The following is a 24,715-nucleotide window of genomic DNA, read 5'->3' as shown; positions in this document are numbered from 1 at the left end:
ACAAACACACAAATGCAGATATTCTTTTATGGATGTGGAATCCAAATTTTAATTTTAGGATGAGTTTGGTTGAAATCATTTCAGTTCAATAACCACATCATATCCACAGTTGAACTTATACAAACAAACTGCATTATCACTTGAAAAGAAAATGTGTTACAATTTCCAGAACACTTAGAAGTTTTTTCTCCCCGTAGTACAGTTCAACAAAAAGTATTAAAACACTGGCATGTATCAAGTGATTGTCAGTCTTTGGCCTTAGAGCTTCGATCATCTGACACATAGTTCACCTATGACATGGTGAATTAAGACATTCAGTGACAGTGTAGTATATGGTACAGCTAAGTAGCATTATGTTTATTTTCACATGTTATGGGTATCACAGTATCACAAGATTGTTATGAAAAACTTTTGAAATGTCTGAAGCACCTGTCAGTTATGACAATTTTGAAATAAAATGTGTACATGGAAATTTGGATGTAAACAAACTATCCATAAACCAGTCTTGATACAGGATGTTTAAGAAAATGTCAGAATGATGTTTCATAGATCACAGATGGCTCAGCTTCTCATCAGCTACCAACAACTGGGAGAAAAGAGAGAGCCACAGCAACCAAGGCAGCAACAAACAGGATGTCTAGAAGTAATCGACCAGGGAAGGAGCTGCAAGACTTTTTCCCGTGGCCTCTGCATCTGAACCATTGAACAACCTCATTGAGGTTGTACTCCTGGGGTTCATAACCAAGCTCTGTTTTGGCTTTTGCCATGCTGAAGTAGTGAGTCACACCAGTTTTATACACCTCTGTACGTGTCAGCAGTGGCTGGAAGTTATAGAAGGGGCCGACCAGGTGGTGAATCATTTCTGTGAGAAAGGCAAAGAAGTAAATGAGATGGAGAGGTAGCCGTAGTTTTGGGAAGGGATAGCCCAAGCCCTCCACCAGAGGTCTGAAGAATTCAAAATTATTGACAGGCCTGCCATCTGAGATGAAGTACGCCTGGCCAGCAGAGCAGTGTTGCTTCTCTAAGGTCAGTGCCTCTGCTGCCAGCTCATGTGCCAATACCAGGTTGTCCACATGGACAAATTCTACCAAGCTGCTGGGTTTACCATAAACAAACCTGAAGATCCCCTTCTCAATGTAACCAACTATCCTGGGTAGGTGCCTCTGCTCTCCAGGCCCGTAGATCCCTGCCGGCCGCAATGCACTAGTTCTCAGCACCCCAGACCTGTCCTTCAGCGCTGTCCCATTAGCTTTTAGCACAGCCATCTCAGCCATGGACTTCGTTCTAGAGTAGTGGTCAGGGTGCAGATGGAGAGGTAGATAAGGGAGGCTTTCATCACCATTCTCGATCACTTGGCCTCCAAACACCACGTTGAAGGTGCTGGTGTAAACCAGCCTGGACACTCCGTGCTCGACACAAGCCTTCAGGACGTTCTGTGTGCCTTGGACATTCACCGCCTCAATCAGATGACGGTTCAGCTGCTCCCTGCCAGACATGCCATAGGAGGCAATGTGGAATACACAATCCACACCAGCTATGGCCCTCTCAACTTGTGCATAGTCACGTATATCACCTTGCATAAACACAAAGTCATTTGGTGCCTCTAGGATTGGTGGGACTGTATCAAACAGAATGATTCTGGCTCCTTTTTTATGCAGGGAGCAGGCCAGGCTGTGTGGGAACAAAGATATGATGAAATATTAATTTAAATCTCCACAATACTCAATGCAAATCTATGACAAAACTACATTAACTGTACATGTGTCTACTTCACATCCATAAGCTCTGTGGTGGTCAAAGATCCCAGTCTGACAGAGATAAAATATTTTTAAAAAACTTGTGCGATAGCGCCACCTTGCTGTGGTAAAGCACCACGCAGCCAAACTGACTGAATGTTAGATTCATTTTCTTGAATGATACACAAAAGAAATTTTGTTCTTACCGATAACCAAAGTAGCCACAGCCCCCAGTTATTAAAAAGGTGTCTGTACGTGTATTTTCCATTGCAGGAGGACGAATCTGCAGGTTTATGAAAACAATTGATTAGCCTACAATCAGAGGAAGACCAGTGACAACTTTGAAAAGCACACACAATCACGCGCGCCTTCGAAAGTGTGAAAACTGACAAACAAAACAAAACAAAAAACATGACGGTAGCCTAAAAGTCGTTACCTAACCGACAGTCTGCGTTAAGTTGTGTGCATCAACCTACACATTTATAATCAAGCGTTTTTACTGAGTTAGGTGAATATATTAACGTGATTCCTAATTATCTAATGCACCACAAATCACACACCAAAAGTCTGACTAGCTTAAAGACTAACGTTACCTTAATTTACACTTTCGCGAGGGTTTTTTCAGCGTCTCTCAAAAGTAGAGTAACAAATACACAGTCTGAGCAAGACTCTATTTACGGTCACGTTTTCACCGTCGGTACCAACCTCGACATAAGCCGGTTAGAAAATGGGTAAAATATTTGTTGAATGTCACTTATTCAAAACTCTACAACAGCTCCGTAGAGAGAACCGGTGTGTGCACCATGGAGAACATGGTGTGCACTTCCTTGAATGAACGTGCATTTCGTTACGTAATTACGCCCCCTGCGTCAACATAATCGCAGCAAGCAAGGCATTACCTTCACAATAAAAGGATGAATATAATTATTGATTTATTTTGATGACAAATTATCATGATGAAGGGAATAATAAACCATCCATGATTATTTATAGAGTCTTCAAGTAAGCACATGACTTAATAATTTTGCAAAGTGATCTGCATTGTATTCTGATTTTGCGAAGAGTTTGTCTGTTTTTCACGTTGAAAGTTATACCAGGAAATGATGTTCTCAATAACCATACCTTGATGCTACCCTAGGACATGCGACCATAGACCATCCATGTATTATCCATAGACATGTCGCATGCGACCGACCTTCTATCTTTGCTTTAACTCTATGAAGATGGCTTCCGGTATGCACCTCGCCTTCAGAATAAAATGATTCTTTTTAGATTATTATTATTATTTTTTTAGATTATTTTTTTTACTTGATATTTATACTGCACGAACAATGAAAGGGTAATGTATTACTTAAATGTATTGTTTCTTGTCTATTACATCTTCAACTTACCTGCAGAACTCTGTAGTTCTGTTTAGGTTTGATATTTAATTTTCCCAAAAGTGGTGTTTGTGGGATAATGTAATTATATTTAAAATGAACAAAAGCTCGAAATTATAGCCAGTGCAGTGACTGAATCAGTCAGTGTCCATATTCTTCCAAACTATTGGCTATTTAAACACTTCTGTTCCACCATTATAATTATCATCATTATTATAATTGACAGTGTCAACATGACATGTTAATAGATATTGGTTTTACTCTTTCTTTTCTTTTTTTTATTTTAGAATTAAAAAAAAAGAAAGAAAAATGTTCAAACATGTGGGTCTAATCTGGGTCTGAAATGTTGACGCTCCCTCTAGTGGACAAACATCAGTCACTTTACTTCGAGGACGCGGTGGCTTCTTGTTTGTTTACGATCACCTACAAAGTACATCAACTGCACTGAGCTGCAGATTACGTCACGGTCGGCAGGTAAGAGGCTGGTCAATATTCAACAGAGTATTAATGAGGTAATTTCTGATGGAAACTTGGACAAAATGCTGCAATGTTGGAGAGTAGACGGAGCACATGGGCGTTACTTTCGTACGCCATGGGCTTTCTTACTGTAAGCAACATACAGTAGGCTATGTTACATGGGACAACTTTGCCGATGAAAGTTAACTTTTGCAGAGACACAGGTCAATATTGATTAAACAAAGTAGGGCTAATGCCACCCAGACTATAGGCAACCCCAACTCAAACAGCTTTCAGATCCTAATAATAGATCGCATTTCCTTCAGTTGTTTTCCTCGCTTGCAACTGACAAACACACATTGAAAAGTTATTGCTTCTACTTATAACGAGTTAACAGTTCAAGTTGTGCGATAGTATGGAAGCAAAACAGTGACATTAAGTTTTGGCGTTGAAAAATAAAACACAGGCATTGAAAAATACATTTTATTTTGATATTTTTTAATGTATTGTCTGTCTCAACTCTTCCTCATGTCTATCCTCTTTCAGTGACTGTTTATTTTTTCAGTGTCACTGGTGTTCATGGTTTTCAGTTTCAACTTACTGGCAGGGTTTTGGCATGGAGGGGAGGGTTTTGAAGGGAGAGGCTAGGAGCGCACACGCTTCAAGGGAGTAGAGGGGCCTAAGGTATCCGCTGCCAGTCGGCATTATTGTTTCCTGTCAGCATCCTGCATTGTGAAGAAGGAGAGGTACGTACAAATAAAATATAGTTATTTTTAATGCCTTTGTTTTATTTTGCAATGAGACGTTTTAACTGCCAATACTTGTTTGGATGTCAATAGCCTACAACTTTTTCTGCAATGCAAAACTTTACTTTCAATGCCAGAACTTAGTGTTCTTGCTCCATAGAGATACTCTTTGTTGTAAATGTTTTAAGACTGAAGATACAGCTGACATGATTAACTACAATTTGTAACCAGTTGACTGGTTCTGAAAATTCATTGACATCCTAGTTGATAAATGGTTTCATTGTTATAAACCCTTAGCTATGCCAAGACTTTAAGAAAGTCACATAAATATAATTTTTTTTTTAAAGGCAAGATGAATTTGGAGGAGTACTTCAAAAGGATTGGTTTCCATGGCTCATATAAGAACATAGACCTTGCAACACTGAAGCTGATCCACAAACAACATGTCATGTCAATTCCATTTGAAAACCTCAGCATTCACTGTGGCGAGAGGATCATCATGGACCTGGAGGTCATTTTCAAAAAGATAGTAAGGAGCAGCCGTGGGGGCTGGTGCCTCGAAAACAACTTCCTGTTTGGCTGGGCGCTGAGAGAAATGGGCTACAACACTACGACACTGGGCTCCAGAGTCTTTAACAGTATCCTGAATGACTTTGGACCTCTTGAATCTCATCTCATTAACCAGGTTGTCATTGATGGAAAGGCTTACATAACTGATGTAAGCTTTGGGGTGTCTTCTCAAGTGCGGGAGCCCCTGGAGCTCGTCTCTGGACGGGACCAACCTCAGGCAGCGGGGGTCTTTCGGCTCATAGACAAGGGGGACATCTGGGCGCTGGAGAAGACTGGTAGAAAGCCAGAAGTCATTAATCCAGAGTTTGCCAATTCAAGCCTGGTGAACAGGAAGGAAACAAAACCGATCTACTGCTTCAGCCTGGTGCCTCGTGAAGTTGATCATTTCATTGATAAAAGTCACATACTTCAGACAGATCCCAGTTCACTGTTCACCAACAAGTCCATCTGCTCTTTGCAAACACCCAACGGATTCAGAGCCCTGATTGGTTGGATTTACAGCGAGGTCACTTACAAACCTGAAGAAGGTGTTGATGTCTTAGACATGAGGGACACACCAGATGATGAGATAGATCAAATTCTGAGGGAGAAGTTCAACGTAAAGTTGCCAAACAAATTAAAGCCTGTAAACAACAAAGCATGGTATACACTCTGAAAAACCACATGTAGTTGTTTTTAAGTTGTCCAGACAGATGTCACATTCTTGGTTCATTTTAAGACAGACTAGGAAAAAAAAAGTATGTTAGATGTTATTCACTGAGTAAAAATGTGTATTAAAACCAGATACACTGTCCATTCTGTCAATAAAGGCCTGTAGTGTGATGCAGTAGCGTTTGACTGACAGGTGGCGCCACAGGATATTTCACAGCTGCTTCAGATTGTGTAACAGCCAGAGTTCTAATTGAAGGAGCAGACATGACTCTCAGTGAAAGTGCTGCCACCCAAGGAAAAGCTGGATTCACCCACTTGCTTATACCAATGTCACCGGTGAACCTTCAGTTTTGTCAAGTCAGGTTCTTGCTAACCTGGTTCATGTCCCATCTCCTGCTGCATGCTGAATGCACTAGGTAGCTACAACAGCACCAGCAATGAGGTTAAAGACATACCTTCAGAGCTGGATCCCACTGATTATCTCATCAGAGCTGCCATGGATCAAGTTCAAGATGCCCAAACCGTTGCTCCCCTGCACGAAAGCTACAGCTACCATTGCTTCACAGATCACCACAGGCTTGTGCAACAACAGCTTTCCCACCTTCAGCCACACATCATGAGTGACTGATTTGGTGGACAGTATGGACAGGCAATGATAATTCTCCTGCCTTCAGAAACAAAGACGACACAACAACTAACCTCGACCAGATGGATGATCAATAACGTACCTTGATGAGAAAGAGAAAGAACCTAAATTTATGAAACCCATACAGCCAAAGCAGCGTGTCGCTCAACAACTCAAATTTTTAGCATTTGAAACTTCCCTGCTTTCTACTCATCCTAACCTTGAGGACTTCAAGAAGCCTCCATGGGGAAGTTTTCAAGACACATTCAAGTTGAAGAAAACACTTGGTGGTCAAAAAGCAAGATGGAGAGAGTAACCTCCCCTATAGCCCATGTTTGTCTACTGTATTTTGAATTTTATCTCTGTGTACTTCCATTCACCTTCTGTGTAAATAAATGAAATGAAAAGTGGAAATGTGCTGGAGGCAAGTGATGCTAATGTTTCCATATGTTGTTTTGTGCAAGTAACTATGTTTGTGAGTATGCCAAGTGTAAATAAATCAGAATGATCCTTAAATTATTCAAGTAATTTGAGTTTATCAATATGAGAGCTGCTATTGAGTGAAGAAAGACTGAGAGTTTTGTTAATATATAAGACTAATAGTCTTACACAGACTCCTCTCAGTGTGCATCAGTACCTCCTCAACACCAAAGAACCACACTGCAGACACACACACACTGGGCAGAGGATGGCACACAGATCATGTAAACATAATGCACGTGTATGCACAACTTTTCTTTCTTTCTTTCTTTTTTTTTTTTTACTATTTTGAGTGCACCATAAAGTGTGTTGCATCGCATGTTGTCATACTTATCACTGAAATGCTCTTAAAACAAAAGTGTGAGTATAAAATACATTAACTGAGACACAACATTAGACACATGTTCTAGGCAGTGGCATGCACAGACTTTTTGAAGGGCAGGGGCGAAAGGGAAAAAAAAGGACACATATAGCGCGTCCTCGCCACTTAAGAGGGCACTAAGCATGCGTTTTGGCTCCTAGAAGGCACTTTAGCACACGTTTTGGCTGCCATGGCGGCACTTTAGCATGCCTTTTGGCGCCCATGAAGCCATTTTAGCATGCGCTTTGGCTTCCAAGAGGGCACTGCAGCAGCCCCCCCCCGTGCACGCCACTGGTTCTAGGGTTGGTGTTAAAGGTGCCAGCGCCACTAGTATTGCCTGACTGAGTTTACTCACCAACTGGCACTCACAAGCAAACTCGACGAATTGAAACCACATCATTATGTAATCATGGCAAGCAGATCCTTCTGTGTAATGTGCCTGTTCCTTATAAATCATGTCCTATTGTGAAGCAGCTGCGGAGCAACAACTCAAGCACTGATTGCACAAGTGCCCAAGAAAATCATTAACTCTAACCCAAACATATCTTTACTGGCTACACAGGCTCAGACCTTTACAACTTGGAAGTTCCCTTGAGGAAAAGAGCTGAGTTGCAGTTTCGGTGTGGGGAACCTTTGGTTCCATACTCAGTCATATGACTGACTACACACTTGGATTGCATGCAGGATCAGCCTAGACGGAAGGTAAGATTAAACACTCTTATGTTTATTTCTTGATATTCTGTGCTGCAAAGCTTTTTAGGTCTCGAACTTCATGTAGAATTGTTGACATTTTAGTATCACATGCATGAAAGTGTACTGAACAATCTTCTTTGTCAATGTCTTCTGTGATCAAAACCCATTCAGATCTATCAAATCTTGACATTATGCTGCATTTTACAGGCAAGATGAATTTGGAGGAGTACTTCAAAAGGATTGGTTTCCACGGCTCATATGAGAACATAGACCTTGCAACACTGAAGCTGATCCACAAACAACATGTCATGTCAATTCCTTTTGAAAACTTCAGCATTCACTGTGGCGAGAGGATCGTCATAGACCTGGAGGTCATTTTCAATAAGTTAGTGAGAAGCAGCCGTGGGGGTTGGTGCTTTGAGAACAACTTCCTGTTTGGGTGGGTGCTGAGAGAAATGGGCTACAACACTACGACACTGGGCTCCAGAGTCTTTAACAGTACCCTGAATCAGTTTGGCCCTGTGGAGTCTCATCTCATTAACCAGGTTGTCATTGATGGAAAGGCTTACATAACTGATGTAAGCTTTGGGGTGTCTTCCCAAGTGTGGGAGCCACTGGAGCTCGTCTCTGGAAAGGACCAACCTCAGGCAGCGGGGGTCTTTCGGCTCATAGACAAGGGGGACATCTGGGCGCTGGAGAAGACTGGTAGAAAGCCAGAAGTCATTAATCCAGAGTTTGCCAATTCAAGCCTGGTGAACAGGGACCAAACAATAACGATCTATGGCTTCACCTTGGTGCCTCGTGAGGCGTCACATTTCTTTGAGATAAACAACACACTTCAGACAGATCCCAGTTCACTGTTCACCAACAAATCCATTTGCTCTTTGCAAATGCCCAACGGATTCAGAGCCCTGATTGGCTGGATCTACAGCGAGGTCACTTACAAACCTGAGGAAGGTGTTGATGTCTTAGACATGAGAAACATACCAGATGATGAGATAGAGCAAATTCTGAGGGAGAAGTTCAACGTAAAGTTGCCAAAGAAATTAAAGCCTGTAAACAACAAAGTATGCTACACAATCTAAAAAACAGCACCCTGTTTTTAAATCGTCCTGGTAGATGTCACAGCTGCTGTGAATCACAACGGACGAGCAGCTTGTTGAAGATTTAATTTTTTTTTTTACATTGAACATTAAATGCTCTGAATTTTATATACAATGTTTAAGATTTTATATCCATAATTTTTATGATGGCAAAAAGGAGTTCAAAGTTAAACACAATCTGGCAGTGTGACATGTTTAAGAAGTTGTTATCAAACCTACTCTCCAATTACCATGAAAATATTTGAAAAATGTCATGTCAGAAATATGTCATAAAATATATGTGACTTTACATGAATAAATAAACTGATCAAGACTGTGTCAGTGTGAATATATCCACTATCCAGCCAAATATTCAACAAACTGAATGTCATGGCCTGTGCAAAGGGAGATTTACATTAATTCAGAAGAATATTTGTACAGTATATTTCTATTTACTTTATCTGCATTTGATCGAGATTTATCATATTAGTCGAGTAGGCTATTGCCTTCCTTCTTCATAAATATTTTGGATTATGAGAGTATATCTAGGCCTATCTTATATTTGTAGGCTACATGTTTTGTTATTTGTTATACATTGTATGTCTCCCTGTAGTGTTATCTGCCACCACCAAGGGCTGAGGGGTTTTGGGGTCATAGAAATCATATAACTTTTCTTTAGCTTTCTTTGGACAACCTTACAAACAGCGCCACCCTATAGTCTCTGGGCTCGCCAGTAGGCCAGAGGGCGGGGGCGGGAGCTAAGCTGTTCGCACCGCCCATTATTTGGTTTACATCCAATCATATTAGACCCTGTCACACAGCCAATGCTGATTGGTTTTCCGGGCCTGTCACTCAGCGGGAAGGAAGCAGTAGCACAGCCAACAGCAGGCTGTTGGGAGCAGACATGAATTCCCTGGAACAGGCCGAAGGTAACCAACGCAGAAAACAACTTTAATCATCTCATTTTAAAGTATCCAGCGGTCTGGTTTAGCCTCGTAGCTGTAATCACGTCGGAAATGCAAAAGAAATGTCTTAAAACGCGATAGAAAAGTGGGTGCAGAGTGGGAGTAGGTGGCTAGTCTGATGTCGACACTTAGCATGTTTGCTAGCTTTACTGACACTGGACTTCTAGTCTTCTTCGTCTGTGTAGTTTTTAGCAAAGGCATATCGACTTATGTTATAAACTGTGCTGTGATGTTAAGTGTATTAGTTTCTGTTGCCCCCGAAGTAGCTTTATAGATAGTTAAGGGTTGCAAGCAATCATAATGACCTAATACAGCAAGTCTGAAAGTGCAACGTGAGCAACGTTTTGGATATTTAACAGCTGCATTCAGGGCTTGTAATAATAATAACCACTTAGACATAACATGAAAAAATTTCTGTTATTCAGCCATGTCACCAGGTCCAAATACAGTGTACATTATTGTATCTTTCAGACCTGAAGGCGTTTGAGAGAAGACTGACAGAGTATGTGTCCTGTTTGCAGCCTGCAACAGGCAGGTGGAGAAGTAAGTACCTATTAGTGGTGATTGTCATAACCACTTATTTGCCAAAATATGTAACTATTACATGTATTTTTGTTTATTTTTGCTCAATCATACATTTGATGACAATCAATCAAAAATATTTTGAGAAGCTGTCAAAAGTTGCTACAAACAGTAAATGCCGCAGTTGGTGTCAATATAGTTGCAGTTTAAAGACTTGTAACCTGTTGTCACCAATGTTGAGTCTAAAATGTACCGATTTTATTATATCATATTGCTGCAGTTAGTCCTTTTCCCCTGTTTTGTTTCAGTGATTCTGATAGTGGTGTCTGTTTGTACGGCTACTGGGGCATGGAACTGGTTAATTGATCCAGACACACAGAAGGTATGTATTATATATTTATAATTACTCGTGTGCCAGACAGTTTTATCAAAAGCAACTTACAAGTGATGGGCATCACTAGGGCTTCAGTGCAACAGGAAACCTTGATGTAATCCCAGAGTACTGCATCTGTCCTATCAGTGCAAGAAGATCAGGTAAAGATTTAAGATTTAGATTTAATTTAATTCAGTTTATTTGATAGGGACAATGCAGGTTAACATAGTGACACTTCCACTCGTTACAAACAAGTCAATGTGACTGATGTTCTGCATACAGAGATTATAGCTAATGCTAGTTTCCAACTCCCGTCCCTAGTTAGGCTTTTAGTAGATTATGCATAGTAGTAGTAGTAGTAAGAGTTGTCAAGAGATGGGTTGCTCTTCAATAAGATGAGTCTTCATATTTCAGATGCCTGTCCACCATTGTGGGAACCACGGACAGCACGGATAGCAATTAACTTGTGAAGGCAATATCAGATGACATCTCTTGGAGGAAATGTAGTTGCATTCTTACCCTGTATGAGTACATCATAGACTGGAGTACATCCAAGCAGATGTGTAACAGACCCAAAGGATTCTGGGAATTTGTTTCTTGAATTTGATTTAGAATGCTATTGGTATTCAGTGGTGGAGTGACATGTGCTTTTTTATAGAGACCAGCTATCGGCAACATGATATAAACAGGGGTTAGACTTGGACAGACTTTTATTATCATTCAGTATTAGTATACAAGTGTAACTGACCAAAATGATGTTGCATCCCAGCACAGAATTAAGAATATAAAGAAGAAATATCAAAAATGCTATAAAGTGCAATAGCAAAGTTGCCTGAGGAGCTGCAGTAGTGCAGCGTGTTAGCATTCAGAATTCGATGACCAGGGGGAAAAGCTGTTAGAGAAACTGGTGGTCCTGCACTGAAGGCTGTGGAACCTCTTTCCAGAGGTCAGCAGGGAGAACAGTCCATGTTGGGGGTGTGAGGAGTCACTGATGATGTCTCTGGTGGTTCGGGACATGCAGTGCTAGGTGCAATGTCCTGAATGGAGGGAAAAGAAGTCCCAATGATTTTCCCCGCTGTCTTCCACCGCTCTCCTCACATTCCTCCAGTCAGAAGCACTGCAGGCTTCACACCATGCAGTTGGTCAAATGCTCTCTATGGTGCTTCTGAATAATGTAGTGAGGTGGGGGCAGGTGGGCTCTCCTCAATCTGCGCAAGAAGTGCAGATGCGACTGTGCCTTCTTCACCAGTGACACAGTGTTAACAGGCCAGGTGAGATCGTCTGTGATGTGCACCCCTAAGAACTTTGTGCTGCTGATCACCTCCACAGCCGTGTTGTCGTTGAGAAGTGGAGCGTGGTTGGGCTGATTTCTTTTCTTGAAGTCGACAATGATGATCTTGTTGGTTTTGTCCACGTTCAGGATCCGGTTGTTTTCACTGCATCAGCCAGCCTCTCAAAGCACTTCATCATAATGGGAGTGAGTTGCGACGGGCTGGTAGTGATTAGACTAAATGGTGTGATGATATACATTTTTTTGGCACTGGGATGATGGTGGCAGTCTTCAAACATGATGGGATTTTAGCTTGATCCAGTGACTTGTTAAAAATGTCCGTTATAAGATAAACCAGCTGATTTTCACACTCCTTGAGCACTTGGCCCGGTATGTTATCAGGACTCAGGGCCTTCCGTCTGTTGATGTAGATCCGCTGAGAATATAGCTGAGAACAGTAAACATGACAGTTGTGAACGTGTGGAAAAATGTATGTGACCCTTTTAGAAATAGTCATACTCAAACTTACTAACTGAACTTAACAGTTATTTCCTCTATTTTCACATAATCATATTCTTAAGTGTTCTAATGCACTTAAAGCAAAAGTAAGCGGAATATTTGTGTTAATATAAGTCTTAAATAGTTATATCTTCCGACAGCAATCACTTACATAGAGTGTTTGGCCCAAAACACGGGTCTGTCAGTCACTCTGCTCTGCTGTAAGCCGAGGAGAAAACTTTCCTTGTATCCTACAGCCTTTATCCAATGAGGAGAGAGAACGGCATAAAGGGGCGGTCCTCTCTGTGTGTGCAGCCAAGGGATGCGCGTGAATGTGGTGACGTAGGGACGAGGGCGGGGACTGCTAACTCCATCGGCTGACAGGAAGTTAGCCAAAACGACCGGATCGCTTACTTCTGCTTTAAATTTGATTTCTGTGGCTCAGTACAGTAAGAAAAGTTTTATATTTGACACAGTGATTGAATCTGCCTGGTTTCTCTTGTTTTGCAGGTCTCGTTCTTTTCATCGCTGTGGAATCATCCATTCTTCACCATCAGCTGCATCACTCTGATAGCTCTCTTCTTCGCTGGGATACACAAACGAGTGGTGGCACCATCAATGTATCCTTTGTCTATTTCAGTGCATAATGAAGCAGCATGTTTTAGATTAAGATTTACACATCACAAATCAACCTCAATCACTGACCAAGAAGTGCAGTGCATGCAGGAAATGAATTTTGGGCATTTGTACTCTTTTAATGACTGATTAATTTATGTTCCCGTTTTTGGCTCACTGGTTAAACATCTTTGACTTTCACCACCTCAGAATTGCTGCTCGCTGTCGGACAGTTTTAGCAGAATACAACATGTCCTGTGATGATGTGAGTATTGTTGTGACAATATACCCAGCTTTTATTTTTATTAAGTGTTAAAACGTCTCTTATTTTACCTTTTCACAGACGGGGAAACTTATACTCAAACCACGACCAAATACCCAATAACCACTAGCTTTGTGTGGGCTATTCAGACAGTGTACCAGCTCTTTGCTGATGACCACTGACAGTGACTTGCATCCTGTGGGTGGTCAGGGTTGTCATCATGATGGAAATACGTTGGGAAGACAGAAGAAATGAACTGATCGGGCCTTTTAACAGTGTTGCTGTGTTGAAGTCACCAATGAAGCTGCTGATCTGCTCACATAGTTGTTGATATGTTTTACTCCATCAGTGTGAGTTCAGATGTTTATTTCTTTTTCTGATAAGCATGTATTTTATCTAAATGTTTCTATTTTTAATGTTATTTACCTAATAAACACCACAGGAGTGACCCTGCCTCTCTTTTTTGTGCTAAAAATGTTTGAGTTTGCATTTCCGCTTTACTGGTTTTTCACGACAGGGTTCCTGCCTTACGGTAGCAACAACTCTTTACGGCAGGGTCTCGTCTTCCACATGGCCTCCACCAACCAGGCTGGAGCCGGAGTGTGTGTTTGAGGTTTTGTAGCTAAGCTCAAGTGAACAGGAGGAAAAAGAAAGCAAAACACGCTGCATGCGCCGGTTGCACTTTATCAAAAACTGAAATGGGTAAAAGTAGAACCACGAAATTTAAACGTCCGCAGTTCAACGCGGTGGGACTGCCGGTGAACGCTGTGAAGGAAGCCGTCGCAGAGGAAGACTACTACGACGATGATAGTTGTCCAGCTGCGGAGTTACTGGAGAAAGTAGGAACACTGTCTCGTCCTGTTTTTACATCGAAATTACATGTTTTTCCTTCTCCTTTCACCTTGTTACAGGCTCACGTCATTGAAACATCCCAGTGATGTAGACCTCAGCCTGTTGAGGATTAACTTCTGAATGTGTGACTTGACTCTGATTGAGGCTTCTGATTTACTGTCAGAATTTAATTAGGTTACAACTTTGAAACTAAACGAATGTGCTTACACACGGAAGGCCAGAGTTTCTGTGTCCTTATTACTCGGGCTAGATCAATACACGAGGGAGACTCAAACAGGCTAGTTTAGTTTACTTCAAAAAACATACACTATTGATTTGCTCCCATTTGTAACTAAGATTTTAGTTCTCTTAAATTTTGTGCGTGTTACATGCGTTTTAACCTGTGATAGTGTTCATTCCCTCTGCCAAGATGATCCACACTCGACAGGTGTGTCGTGTCAAGATGCTGATTAACACCATGATTATTGCACAGGTGTGCTTTTGGCCCATGGCCCACAGTTAAAGGCCACTCTTATTTGCAACACCCCGATTGCTGTTTGCACAGTAAGATTTAAACTGGGGATCATCTGTGAAATGTCAGATGCAACCAACGTCTGTCATTAGCATCATTAATTAAGATGAGAAAGTGGATAGAGGAGCTTTCCAGAGAGTTTTCCACAAGTTCTTTCACACTGCAAACCAAATGTTGCATCAGCTCAGCTCTCCAGCTGCCTGCTCTCAGATGATTGAGCCAGATGTGCAGCTCCATGGTTGGTGTGGTTACACCTGGTCTGTGTTGGAAGCACTGCCAAATCCTCACACAACACTTGAGATGAGTTTATGGTAGTGAAATGCACATTAGTAGTTTAGCGAAAGATTCACAGCATCGTGCTGCAAATATGAAACTTGCCTCTCTTTACACAGTGCATTAACCATGCTATGTGATCAGCATTTTGATAGGCTGCACCTGTCAGGTGGATGACTGGTTTTTGGCAAAGGAGAAGCGCTCATCATCCTCCCATATATTGGCTACATTGCCAATCCAGCCAATCCCAGCTGACAGTGTGAGGGCAGGGTCCATCCTGGAAAGGTCGGAAGTTCATCACAGGGCTGAGAAACAAACAAGGCACACACACCAAGTAGTACTCACATTCATGACTAATGACAATTGTCAAGTTGCCAATTAACCTAATGTGCATATTTTTGAACTGTGGGGGGAAGCTGAAGAACCCAGAGAGAACCTGCTGAGTCCCTCCGAGACTCTAGTGCTAACCACTGATGCTGCCCCAAGAGCTCACTAAAGTGTATTTAAATAAGCCCTCTGTCTAAAAACAACAACAAAACCTCATATTTCAATCACTGAAAAAATAGAGTAAAAACAATGTGTTTAGAGTTGTATCTCTTTCCACAGCTGGAGAGTCCGAGTGCAGACGTAAGGGAGTTTGCATGTGCCAGCATTTCTCGCGTGGTCCAGCAGAGCCAGACCATCCCAGGTTTTCTTCAGAGGGATGCCGTGAGGCGCCTGGGGCCCATGGTGCTGGACAGCAGCATTGCTGTCAGGGAGACAGCCACAGGAGCACTCAGGTGAGGCAGTAGTGCAGGGGGTATGGTGTGGACTGCGCTGAAATGTAACCTCAGTGTGTTAACTTTTAATGAGGTCTGGTCCTGGTTACCAAATAGAAAGACATGGAGCTCATAAGGAAAGGCAAATAAAAATTATTGTCAATGAATCCATCGTTTATTTTGTAGGTGAATTGTGTCAAACAAAATGTCAAAAACAAGATGACATTTTCTCAGCTCTGGGTTTGTCTGACCAACAATCCAAAACCCAAAGATAATCAGGTAATATTTAAGTGAGGGGGAAAAAAAGTAAGTAATGAGGTGGCACATGAGTAGGGCGTTTTGACATCCATGCAGAAGTACAGGTGTGATTTGTAACATCGCTACTCTGACCCTTAGGGTAATTGAGCCACTATAAATTAAATTTGTCAAAATGTCAACTTTAAAAAAGGCCTAATGTACTTTTTCCTGAATTAGAAGTGCCTCCTGAGTCCAGTTCAGTCGACCCCATGTTAACTTTAGGCAGATGAAAATCTACCTAAAGTTAACATATGGAGCACATTAGTTGCACTGTGCCAAGTTTTAAATATTGGTCTGCACATTTCTTCTTTCATGCTATTTCAAGTCAATCAGTTGCAGTGACGGTCAACACATATTGCAGCATGTTTGACAACAGTTTGACACAGAGAGTTAGGTACATTACAACACAAAAATAAAAACCCAATAAAAAAGCAAGCTAATGGACAAAATATTTTAACTAATTAAGTTTTTGCATTTCAGTTTTTTTTTTTCCCCCCAATCAAAATAATTTATTGTGGTATGTTGCGCATGATGGTATTCTGTCATGATGCTTCTACAGGGGGCGCCATGCTACAATAAAAAGAGAGGATGTAGGAAGACTGAAGGCTCAGTGAGGCTTTTGTGATTGATTTGATAGGTTGTGTTTTTTATTGTCTCATGATGTATTTTCCAGTGTTTTATTCACGTAAGAAAACAGATCACACTTGCACGCGTGTCGCCTGTTGGTTTTTCCTCAACTCTCTTCAAATAGCAATGATCAAACATTTTGTCAGTGCTGTTGACCCTCTAAGCAGCAGCAACACAACAGTCATGTTCAGCACCATAATCCTGTTCGCAGTGAGCACAGCACTTGTTTTGGTACCAGAGTACATGCTTAGCCCCTGTCCAGAGTTTTGTCCTCCCGTAAGCTTTAGGTTCGGGGTCTGTGTATGGGATATCAAAATGAAAGCTCATGGTATATCTCCAGGCTCCCTTCCCCCCCTCATACACACAAACAGCATCTCTGTCAGTGAATCCTCCCTCCACTGACTGATGAGTGTGCGTCTGCAACTGTTTCTCCCTGACAGGAATCTGAGTGCATGTGGAGGCCAGGAGGTGTGTGAGGACATGGTGAAGCACGACGTCATGACTCCTCTGACAGCAGTGCTTAGAGAGGTGAGAGTCTGCCACTGCTTTTAGCTCACTCCATCACTTCAGTTCCTTCTCATCAGCAACTGTTGAAGCCAGCGTCAAGATCCTCAGCAATTAGGTTTGATCCCAGAACAGAGATATTAGTGATTTTGTAAAAAAAAAAAAAGAAAAAAAAAAGGCTGCACCCTGACTTAAACACTTTGAGTCCTAGGAAGCTTGCTCTCGGCTGTTACTGGAGTTGAATATGTCCTGAGATAGAAATATACCACCAGTTTCTAGAAAATGAATTCATATCAGCGATGGCATTGCTAAAACCAAACCATTATTCCTGTTTCACTTGAAGTTGTGTTGTCATCTGCTAAGCAATGTTGTTTTCTCTCCAGTGCTGTGCTGGTTTTGAGATTGCCATCACGCAGATGACCGACCAGAAGAACGCATTGGAGGATGTTGCCAATGAGGCTGTGAACTTACTCTGGAATCTCTGGTAAGCCAATATGTTGTGCAAGCTGAATGTTTTTAAGCTTTTATTTATCACGAGATAGTTTACTGAGAATGCAGCTCACACACTTGCCACTCCTCTGCTGTTGGCTGGTTAGCTCCTCATGAGGCTGTAGGTCATACGACTTATCTGTATATACTTGAGCCTTTCATACCTAGTCCAAAAAAAGTCACCAGCCCACTACTTGTATTTTGGTTTTTGCAACTGTTAGTGACATCAAACTATAATAATTGTCCCAGAGCTGCTGAATATTAATAGCTTTGTCTTATATCTGTCTCCTATTATCTTGTCTTGCCAGTGAGTGCAGCAGCCAGGCACTGTCTGTCTTCAACAAAACAGGTCTCCTGGATCTGGTTGTCCAGTGTCTGGAAAGACACCCACACAACGTGGAGCTGGCCATATCTGCTGGTAGGACTAATTACTATTCTGTTAACTGGTTGCAATGAGTATTATTTATTTTTCGAACATCCTCAGTTTACTTTCATGACAGTTACACACATTACTGCTGGTAAGGGTATGGGGTATGCCATGTAATTGACTGCACCTCCAAACGACACTGATGTTTAGATAATCTCAAACGCCTCATTCTGGCTGTGCAGAGCCAGTCAGGTTATTGCTGGGTCGACCAGATGAGACGTGCCCAGCTATGTGCAAAGATAATAAAACACAGTTTTTGATGCTTCAAGTATTTTAGTTGGTAGATAAAAACTCAACATCAGAGCACAGCCTTGAATCATATACTGAGACAGTTTCATCGGTGGAAGTGTTTTGTTACATCCTTACTGTTGCTGACAGTTCTGTGATATTTGAGGCTGGTAGCGGAAACAAGTTTGTAACATGTGGACTGGTCATTAGCATCACAAATGTCCATAATTAACTGTAACGGAAACCATAGCCCTATAACCTAACCTGTTTAGCTTCTCAAGATCAAAAAAAGTTTCCTCTCTGTGTTCTCCCAGCCCACTGTTTGCACACTGTGACTGAGGATAACCCAGAGCTGCTGTGTAGCTTGAACACTGCTGTGCTCGGTGCCCTGGAGAACGTGTTGCTGACATCTCAGCCAAGCATGGCACACACTCTCCTCAGGACACTGGCTGCAGGTACAATTTGTCACTTGTCGTGTCTTTTTTTTGTTCTAAATAGTTTTAAACTAAAACTTGCCACAGAAAAACAAGTTGAAGAGGGCATTAAAAATGTCTCCTGTGGGCGGAAGTTGCTGTTAAGTTCAAGGAACATGCGCAGCAATTGTTGATGGTGTGACTGTGATACCCTCCTAAGTCCTTCCTGTGCCTGCTGCTTCACTCAGGGACACTGTGGAACCTGAAAGGCAGTCTGCCTGCTGCCCGTCAGGCCCAGACTCTCAGCGCTGTGGTGGACACCTTGTCACAGTGCCTGGCTCTGGACGCAGGGACCCTCATACCTGAGCTCAAACAGGCAGAAGAGGTTCGTCACAAAAACACACCGCCTGTGACGGACGTAGAAGAGCAGGCTGTAGGTGAGCTTGCTGTAGAGGAGATGGGTGAGGAGGACGAGGAAGGACCTAGACAGAAGAAGAATGGAAAGGCGGCAAAGGTCGATAATGACGTCTCTGACCTCCTGCCTGTAAGTCGTGTCTCTCATGTACAGTTGTACTTTGTGTCGCTGATTTGTGTGTTTGTGTAAAAATGTTGAATGTTGATATCTTGGATATATCTTAAATATTGGATCAAAACACAAAACCACATTTAAAACATACACGGTCAGATTTTGGCTTTATTTGGATAAAAATTCAGATTTAGGCCTTTCTCTGAGATCTAACAATAGGAACCATTTATACACAACCCCTCGTGTAACCATCTCGTTTTAAGTGTGAATCTTAATTATGACAAATTGTACTTACTGATATCTTCTTTTCACAGCACCTGTCTGAGAATTTCTTGTCAAAGTTTAGGGTCATGCTTAGGATTTCTGACATTTCTCAAACAGTGGGCCCTTAAAAAACACTAATAATGACACTTTTTTCAATTACATCTTTAACAAAAATGCAGGGGGCTCTAAGAATAGACATGAATGAATTAAAAACTGATCCCCAGTATCAAGTGCGGTAAATATTAGGATGTGACTTGTCTGTGTTCATTGGGGAGGAAACGACACAGTTTTGTATTTTGGAGGCTCATGTTAATGCCAGGTGAAAAGGTGGCGCATGAGTCATCCTAGACTGCGAGGCAGACTGACAGGACAGACAAACCGTCGGATTCGCGGGAGCACATTAGGGACACTCAGCACGGTTCAACTGGGGACCAGCTTCTGGCTTCGACCACGCTGACTGTGCCCAGATCTGACCTCGGCGCGACAGAGCTGTCCCTCTCAGCTCAGTCACAGCGGGAGCCCCAAGATTGCGGGTGACATTCATGATGACGTTCCAACATACCCTCCAATATCAGGGGTTATACAATGGGGTTATATTCATCTTAGCTTTTTTTTTTTTTTAGTTTATATAAACGCACCCAGACACTGTTGAAAGCACTGGAGTGAAAAACTGAGCCCCACTTAAACCTCGCTTTCCCCTCAAATGTGACACCCTTGCAGCAGGTTTTAACAAGCATCATGGTTCAAAAGTGTGGCTCGACATGTTGGAATACAACTGTTGGACTAAATCTCTTCATCGTGTCGGGCAGCTGAACTCAGACTGGGTGATAACTATGCTAACAGTCATCGTTTTGGTAGGATGTTGACTCACATGGCTGCTTGTTTTTGTCCAGAGGGGAAAGGAGGAGCTGAGGGAGGCAACGGCCTTGCTGACAGCCCAGCAAACGTCCTTAGAGATCATCGTCAACATGTGCTGCTCTGACGGTGAGTGTTGTGGACATGGACAGCAGTGCTGACCCCAGGCACTTCTCCTCAACATTATTTCCTTTGACATGGCTACCCAGTATGTGTTTGTCTATCAGAAAAGCTATTAAAACAAGAAATACGTGAAATGAGTTCATCTGAGTGGCCTAGAGACATTTCCTGTTGCTCTTGATCCGATCTATGTGCATGTGCCTGTTCAGATCCATCTGATGACGAGTGGGAGGAGGAGTCGAGCAGCGACGAAAGCGACATGGGTCCGGACGGTCTCTGTGACGGAGTGTCCAATCTTATGTCTCCACTGTGTTTGTCAGCTGAGGTTCACGAGGCCTTAATCAACCACAGCATCCCTGAAAAGGCAAATACATGTCTGCTTCATCAGTGTTGGAACTGTCATTTTAGTGTATTTAACAAAAATATTGTAAACATACAGCGAATCCTGCACAACTGCACTACTTACATGTAGTAGTAGTAATCTACATCTTTTTTTCCCCCTCTTGACTCAAGGTCCTCAAAAAGACCGAGTTCCCCAAAACGGAAGCCATGGATGTGTGCCATCAGAATCCCTCCTGGAGAGGCCTGATAAAAAAGTAATCTTCTCACTTTACATTTTCTCTTGATCTTCACTGTGTGATCTACAGACAGATGACAGTTCCAAGGAAAAACCAACATAACCTCTTAGTAAGCTGTTGGACCACCACGTGGGGCCAGATCAGCTTCAGTGTTCTTGGCCTTGATGGTCCAAGCGTCTGAACTCTGTTGGAGGGATGAGCGCTGTTCCTCCAGATGTTTCCTGTGGTATTTTGATGATGGGGGAAGGTGTCGTTTTATATGTTGGCCCAAAATCTCTCAAAGGTTTCAGCTGGTTTGACCTCTGATAACTACATAGCTCATAGCATATCATTCAAATCAAAGCATCTAATGACCCTAGTGCCCAATTTCATCAAGTTTATTCCCTTATTTTTCTTTCTTAAATTTCTCACTATTTTTGTTGTCATCTCAGCCTACAACTTCAAGCAAACACACTGATACACTTGAAGTTTCTGCTACTGCTTTTATAAGAACAGTCATCTTTTCTCAGGATGCAGCGTGTACAGTCCCGGGCTCTGACGTGTCTCCACAGCATACTCTCTGCCATGGATGCAGAGTCTCTGGGAGGACCAGCAGCCCTGCAGGGAGCAGCGCAGCACCTGTCCACCCTGGTCTTCGGTGCAGCAGGTCTCATTTATGTCATTTTGTAACACAGCACAGCAGCCAACTGTAGTTCATACTTAAGTACTCCGTTGTTTAGTTGTATTTTTTAATGCTAAAAACACATTGATGGAAGCAGCAGACAGACGTCTCCCCACGTTTGGAGTCAGAATATGGGTGAAGAGTGAAAACCATAACTGAATCACAGTAGATGGATGAATCCCCAGTCAGTTGGAGAAGTATGCAGTTGCAATGCTGAAGCATCTAATACATCTGCAAAGTAAGCACAATGTCCCCTCTTGTTTTCAGAGATACCAAAAGACAAGGAGTTCCTCGAGGCCGTCATCAGCGCCATGCGGTCTCTGTTACAGATGATTGCCTCTAAAAATATCCCCCAGGTACAGATTTTACCACACAGCTACATATTTTCCATCACTGATTTTGGATAATTGGGCAATTTTGAAAAGGTTATTTCTGTGGGTTTAGTTTTGAACTTCCATAAAGTTGGGGGTTGTTAAGAAAATGAAATCAGAATCTATGCAGCTGAGGTTAAGATACCCTGACTTTTAGTCTTTATTACGGAGTACTCTTAAATTGCTGGCTCCTATATAATGCCTCTTATTAACAACTAAAATTAAACTCCTGCCTGGTAACTGTCCACACCAGAGTCAAATATTAAAGCCCAGACAGAGATAATTTTGATGACATCATCGGGGTTACTTACTCCTCTAGAATGACAAAAGATTGTTTTCAGTCTCACTAACACTCATAATGATCAGTAAACTGAATGTATTGTGTAAAATCAGTTGAGTCCCCCTTTACCTTTCTGTGACTGAATGAATAGCAAACAGAGACTACGCTTTGTATTCATGTAAAAATGATCCACAAAATGGTTCAATATCTGTCGTCTCTCTCAGTGTATGACCCCCCAGCAGCTGATGAGCCTGAGCGATGCGGCCACCCGCTGTGATGTTGTCAGTGTGAGGGTCAATGCCGTCGCCATTCTGGGCATCACTGGCAGCACATTAGCCAAAGAGAAAGGCACTGCTGAAACCCTTCAGGTATGATTTCTTTTTTTTCTCCTGCCATTTTTCTTGTCTTGTTTCATTTCTTGCTCCTCTAAGAAACTCTGCTCCTACAGATGATTGGAAATGCCTTACTTCAAGTTGCCACAAAGGATACTGACCTGGTTGTGAATGGAGAAGCACTCGATGCCTTGTTTGATGTCTTTGCGGATGGAGACGAGGCAGAGACGGCTGCTAAAAAAATCCAGTTATTACCTGCACTGAAGGCACTTCAACCTGTCTTCAAGGCCAAGGTACCTGGGATTCATATTTAACACTGTTTGACACTTGGTGATTCATCAACATTTTTATGCAATTCCACATTGCCATTTTCCAAATGGATTATTAACCTACATTTCCCACCACTGCACATTTGTTTCTCCTCCTTGCTGCTTGAATTACACCAATTTTTCTTTTCTCCGCCAGATTCGTAAAGAGGGAAGAGGCAGGTACAGCCCTCAGCAGCTTTGTGTACTGGACAACATCAAAGTGAACCTGAGAAGATTCATTGGTTATCTGGAGAAGGTGGTGAAAAAATAAGGACTTGTGTATTTTACGACCAGTTGAACATGTATGTTATGGTCGGAAATTGTATGCTAGCGGGAGCATAGCATGAAACGGAATATGGTTGTGAAACCATCAAGTATTTATTATGTTGGTAGCAAACCATTTGTTAATGTTTATATTCTCTAAATGATTTACTATTAGTGATGTGAATGTTTACTTGTAAAGAAGGTTGGGTGAAAACTAATAATTATTAGTTCTAGTGTGTTGCAGTAAAGAGTGCTTTTCCCTACATTTAACACAAAAGGTTATTCAGACTTCAATGTGAATATTTTCATATCCCCAGTAACATTTGAGTAAAACAGGTTTGCTGAACTGATGACTGGTTTCAACATGGCTACCCTTGTTTAAGCTATGTATTTCAATGGGCAAAAATATTTGATGTTTTGCTGGTCCAGCACAAGTGCTGTTGAAAACTTTACCTTTTTATATGACTGATATTTAGTATTGGCTTGTGTATGAGGGAGATTTTGCTTTATGGAATCATTGCTACCTTTCAGTAACTTACTAAGATCGAAGGTTTAGTATGCTCACTGCCAAAGTTAAAATGATATATATAAAAAATAATAGACTACAGTAATTTAAGACAGGCATTTTAGCCTTCAGAAACGAACACCTATTCTCTACCTCTGCCTCTCAGTCCATTTGTTGCACACTCTGCAACTACTCTGATGCCTGGAGTGGTAAAGCTTTTCTGTCTGCAAGTCACACCAGCCAGCCTTCTGCAGAAAGTGTTTCTCTCAGTAACGTAAGATGATTGCCGAAATACAAGTTTGAAAAAATCTCTGAAGCCATCACCATAATGATCAGCTGGGATCCAGAATTTCCTGGCACAACAGGTTTGAAATAATGTAACCATTTTGCAACTGAGTCATGGATTATCAACTCATCAGCTTCCCAGGTTTTGGTTTCCAATAACTTTTAAGGGGAATAATTAACTTAAGTACAATTGATGAAAAGATTCAAAGATATATTTAGGGAGAATGTCATCAGGTTATGGATGAATGCCTTTTTTTGAAATAAATCCTGATTTCTTAAAGGTGTTTGTTTTATTTTACATTGTAAAAACACATTCTGGTCTAAAGGTAGGACCACAATTAAAAATATTATTTGACACTAAATATTACTATTGAATTCCTGAGTTGATTTTATTGAGTGTAAATGATTAGATTAACACTATTCTTACGAGGGTGTAATACAATGTAAGTAAAGATTATTACCGGTTTGAAAATATTGCTGAAGTGATAAACTGACGAATAACAAGTTAATATGGGAAATTGCAATCGTATCCGCTGCACCCTTTCCTTCTTTTCTTTACGTTTTATTGTGTTAATGATTAATTATTAAGTTGATAGTGGAAACTCTATTTCACAACAACACTCCATAGCGATACACCTGCGATTAAGCATTTTCCACTGGTCATTTACATCGTGAGTTTTTTCTCGGGCTTCAATTGTGGGAT

General features: G+C 41.7%; 5 protein-coding genes across 8 annotated transcripts; 4 read left to right on the top strand and 1 right to left on the bottom strand.

The window, feature by feature from the left end:
* Nucleotides 1–78: 78 nt before the first annotated feature.
* sdr42e1 (short chain dehydrogenase/reductase family 42E, member 1) lies at nucleotides 79–7,540 on the bottom strand. Of its 3 annotated transcripts, none has more exons than XM_084000716.1 (3): nucleotides 7,374–7,540; nucleotides 1,943–2,019; nucleotides 79–1,671 (listed from the first exon to the last, which is right to left on the bottom strand). In XM_084000716.1, the coding sequence occupies exons 2-3, from the start codon at nucleotides 2,002–2,004 to the stop codon at nucleotides 573–575; spliced, it is 1,161 nt and encodes a 386-aa protein (XP_083856842.1). In that variant the 5' UTR covers nucleotides 2,005–2,019; nucleotides 7,374–7,540; the 3' UTR covers nucleotides 79–572. The 3 variants fall into 3 exon arrangements, with proteins under 3 accessions (XP_083856842.1, XP_083856843.1, XP_083856841.1); XM_084000717.1 differs by lacking the exon at nucleotides 7,374–7,540 and adding an exon at nucleotides 5,027–5,107; XM_084000715.1 differs by lacking the exon at nucleotides 7,374–7,540 and adding an exon at nucleotides 2,442–2,551.
* On the top strand, nucleotides 3,362–9,116 carry LOC311007522 (arylamine N-acetyltransferase, pineal gland isozyme NAT-10-like). The gene is made up of 3 exons (XM_084000745.1): nucleotides 3,362–3,589; nucleotides 7,567–7,706; nucleotides 7,905–9,116. Exon 3 carries the CDS (start codon nucleotides 7,910–7,912, stop codon nucleotides 8,780–8,782), a length of 873 nt encoding a protein of 290 aa, XP_083856871.1. The 5' UTR covers nucleotides 3,362–3,589; nucleotides 7,567–7,706; nucleotides 7,905–7,909; the 3' UTR covers nucleotides 8,783–9,116.
* LOC311007530 (arylamine N-acetyltransferase, pineal gland isozyme NAT-10-like) lies at nucleotides 3,517–6,603 on the top strand. 2 transcript variants are annotated; one of them, XM_084000759.1, is made up of 2 exons: nucleotides 3,517–3,627; nucleotides 4,665–6,603. In XM_084000759.1, the coding sequence occupies exon 2, from the start codon at nucleotides 4,670–4,672 to the stop codon at nucleotides 5,540–5,542; it is 873 nt and encodes a 290-aa protein (XP_083856885.1). In that variant the 5' UTR covers nucleotides 3,517–3,627; nucleotides 4,665–4,669; the 3' UTR covers nucleotides 5,543–6,603. The 2 variants fall into 2 exon arrangements, with proteins under 2 accessions (XP_083856885.1, XP_083856886.1); XM_084000760.1 differs by lacking the exon at nucleotides 3,517–3,627 and adding an exon at nucleotides 4,253–4,317.
* A 531-nt stretch (nucleotides 9,117–9,647) lies between the features above and the next one.
* Nucleotides 9,648–13,726, top strand: cnep1r1 (CTD nuclear envelope phosphatase 1 regulatory subunit 1). The gene is made up of 6 exons (XM_083998226.1): nucleotides 9,648–9,708; nucleotides 10,216–10,287; nucleotides 10,575–10,648; nucleotides 12,918–13,027; nucleotides 13,233–13,287; nucleotides 13,366–13,726. The coding sequence occupies exons 1-6, from the start codon at nucleotides 9,684–9,686 to the stop codon at nucleotides 13,405–13,407; spliced, it is 378 nt and encodes a 125-aa protein (XP_083854352.1). The 5' UTR covers nucleotides 9,648–9,683; the 3' UTR covers nucleotides 13,408–13,726.
* A 115-nt stretch (nucleotides 13,727–13,841) lies between these two features.
* Nucleotides 13,842–24,275, top strand: heatr3 (HEAT repeat containing 3). Its single transcript, XM_083999064.1, has 15 exons — nucleotides 13,842–14,123; nucleotides 15,527–15,699; nucleotides 17,043–17,130; nucleotides 17,490–17,590; nucleotides 17,904–18,013; nucleotides 18,565–18,705; nucleotides 18,912–19,207; nucleotides 20,347–20,437; nucleotides 20,638–20,792; nucleotides 20,942–21,024; nucleotides 21,516–21,652; nucleotides 21,935–22,023; nucleotides 22,543–22,686; nucleotides 22,767–22,943; nucleotides 23,116–24,275. The coding sequence occupies exons 1-15, from the start codon at nucleotides 13,983–13,985 to the stop codon at nucleotides 23,227–23,229; spliced, it is 2,040 nt and encodes a 679-aa protein (XP_083855190.1). The 5' UTR covers nucleotides 13,842–13,982; the 3' UTR covers nucleotides 23,230–24,275.
* Nucleotides 24,276–24,715: the final 440 nt, after the last annotated feature.

This window comes from Trachurus trachurus (genome assembly GCF_905171665.1).
Source record: "Trachurus trachurus genome assembly, chromosome: 3".
NCBI lineage: Eukaryota > Metazoa > Chordata > Actinopteri > Carangiformes > Carangidae > Trachurus > Trachurus trachurus.
The sequence above is the reverse complement of the archived record's forward strand: the minus strand, read 5'-3'. Positions and strand labels throughout refer to the sequence as shown.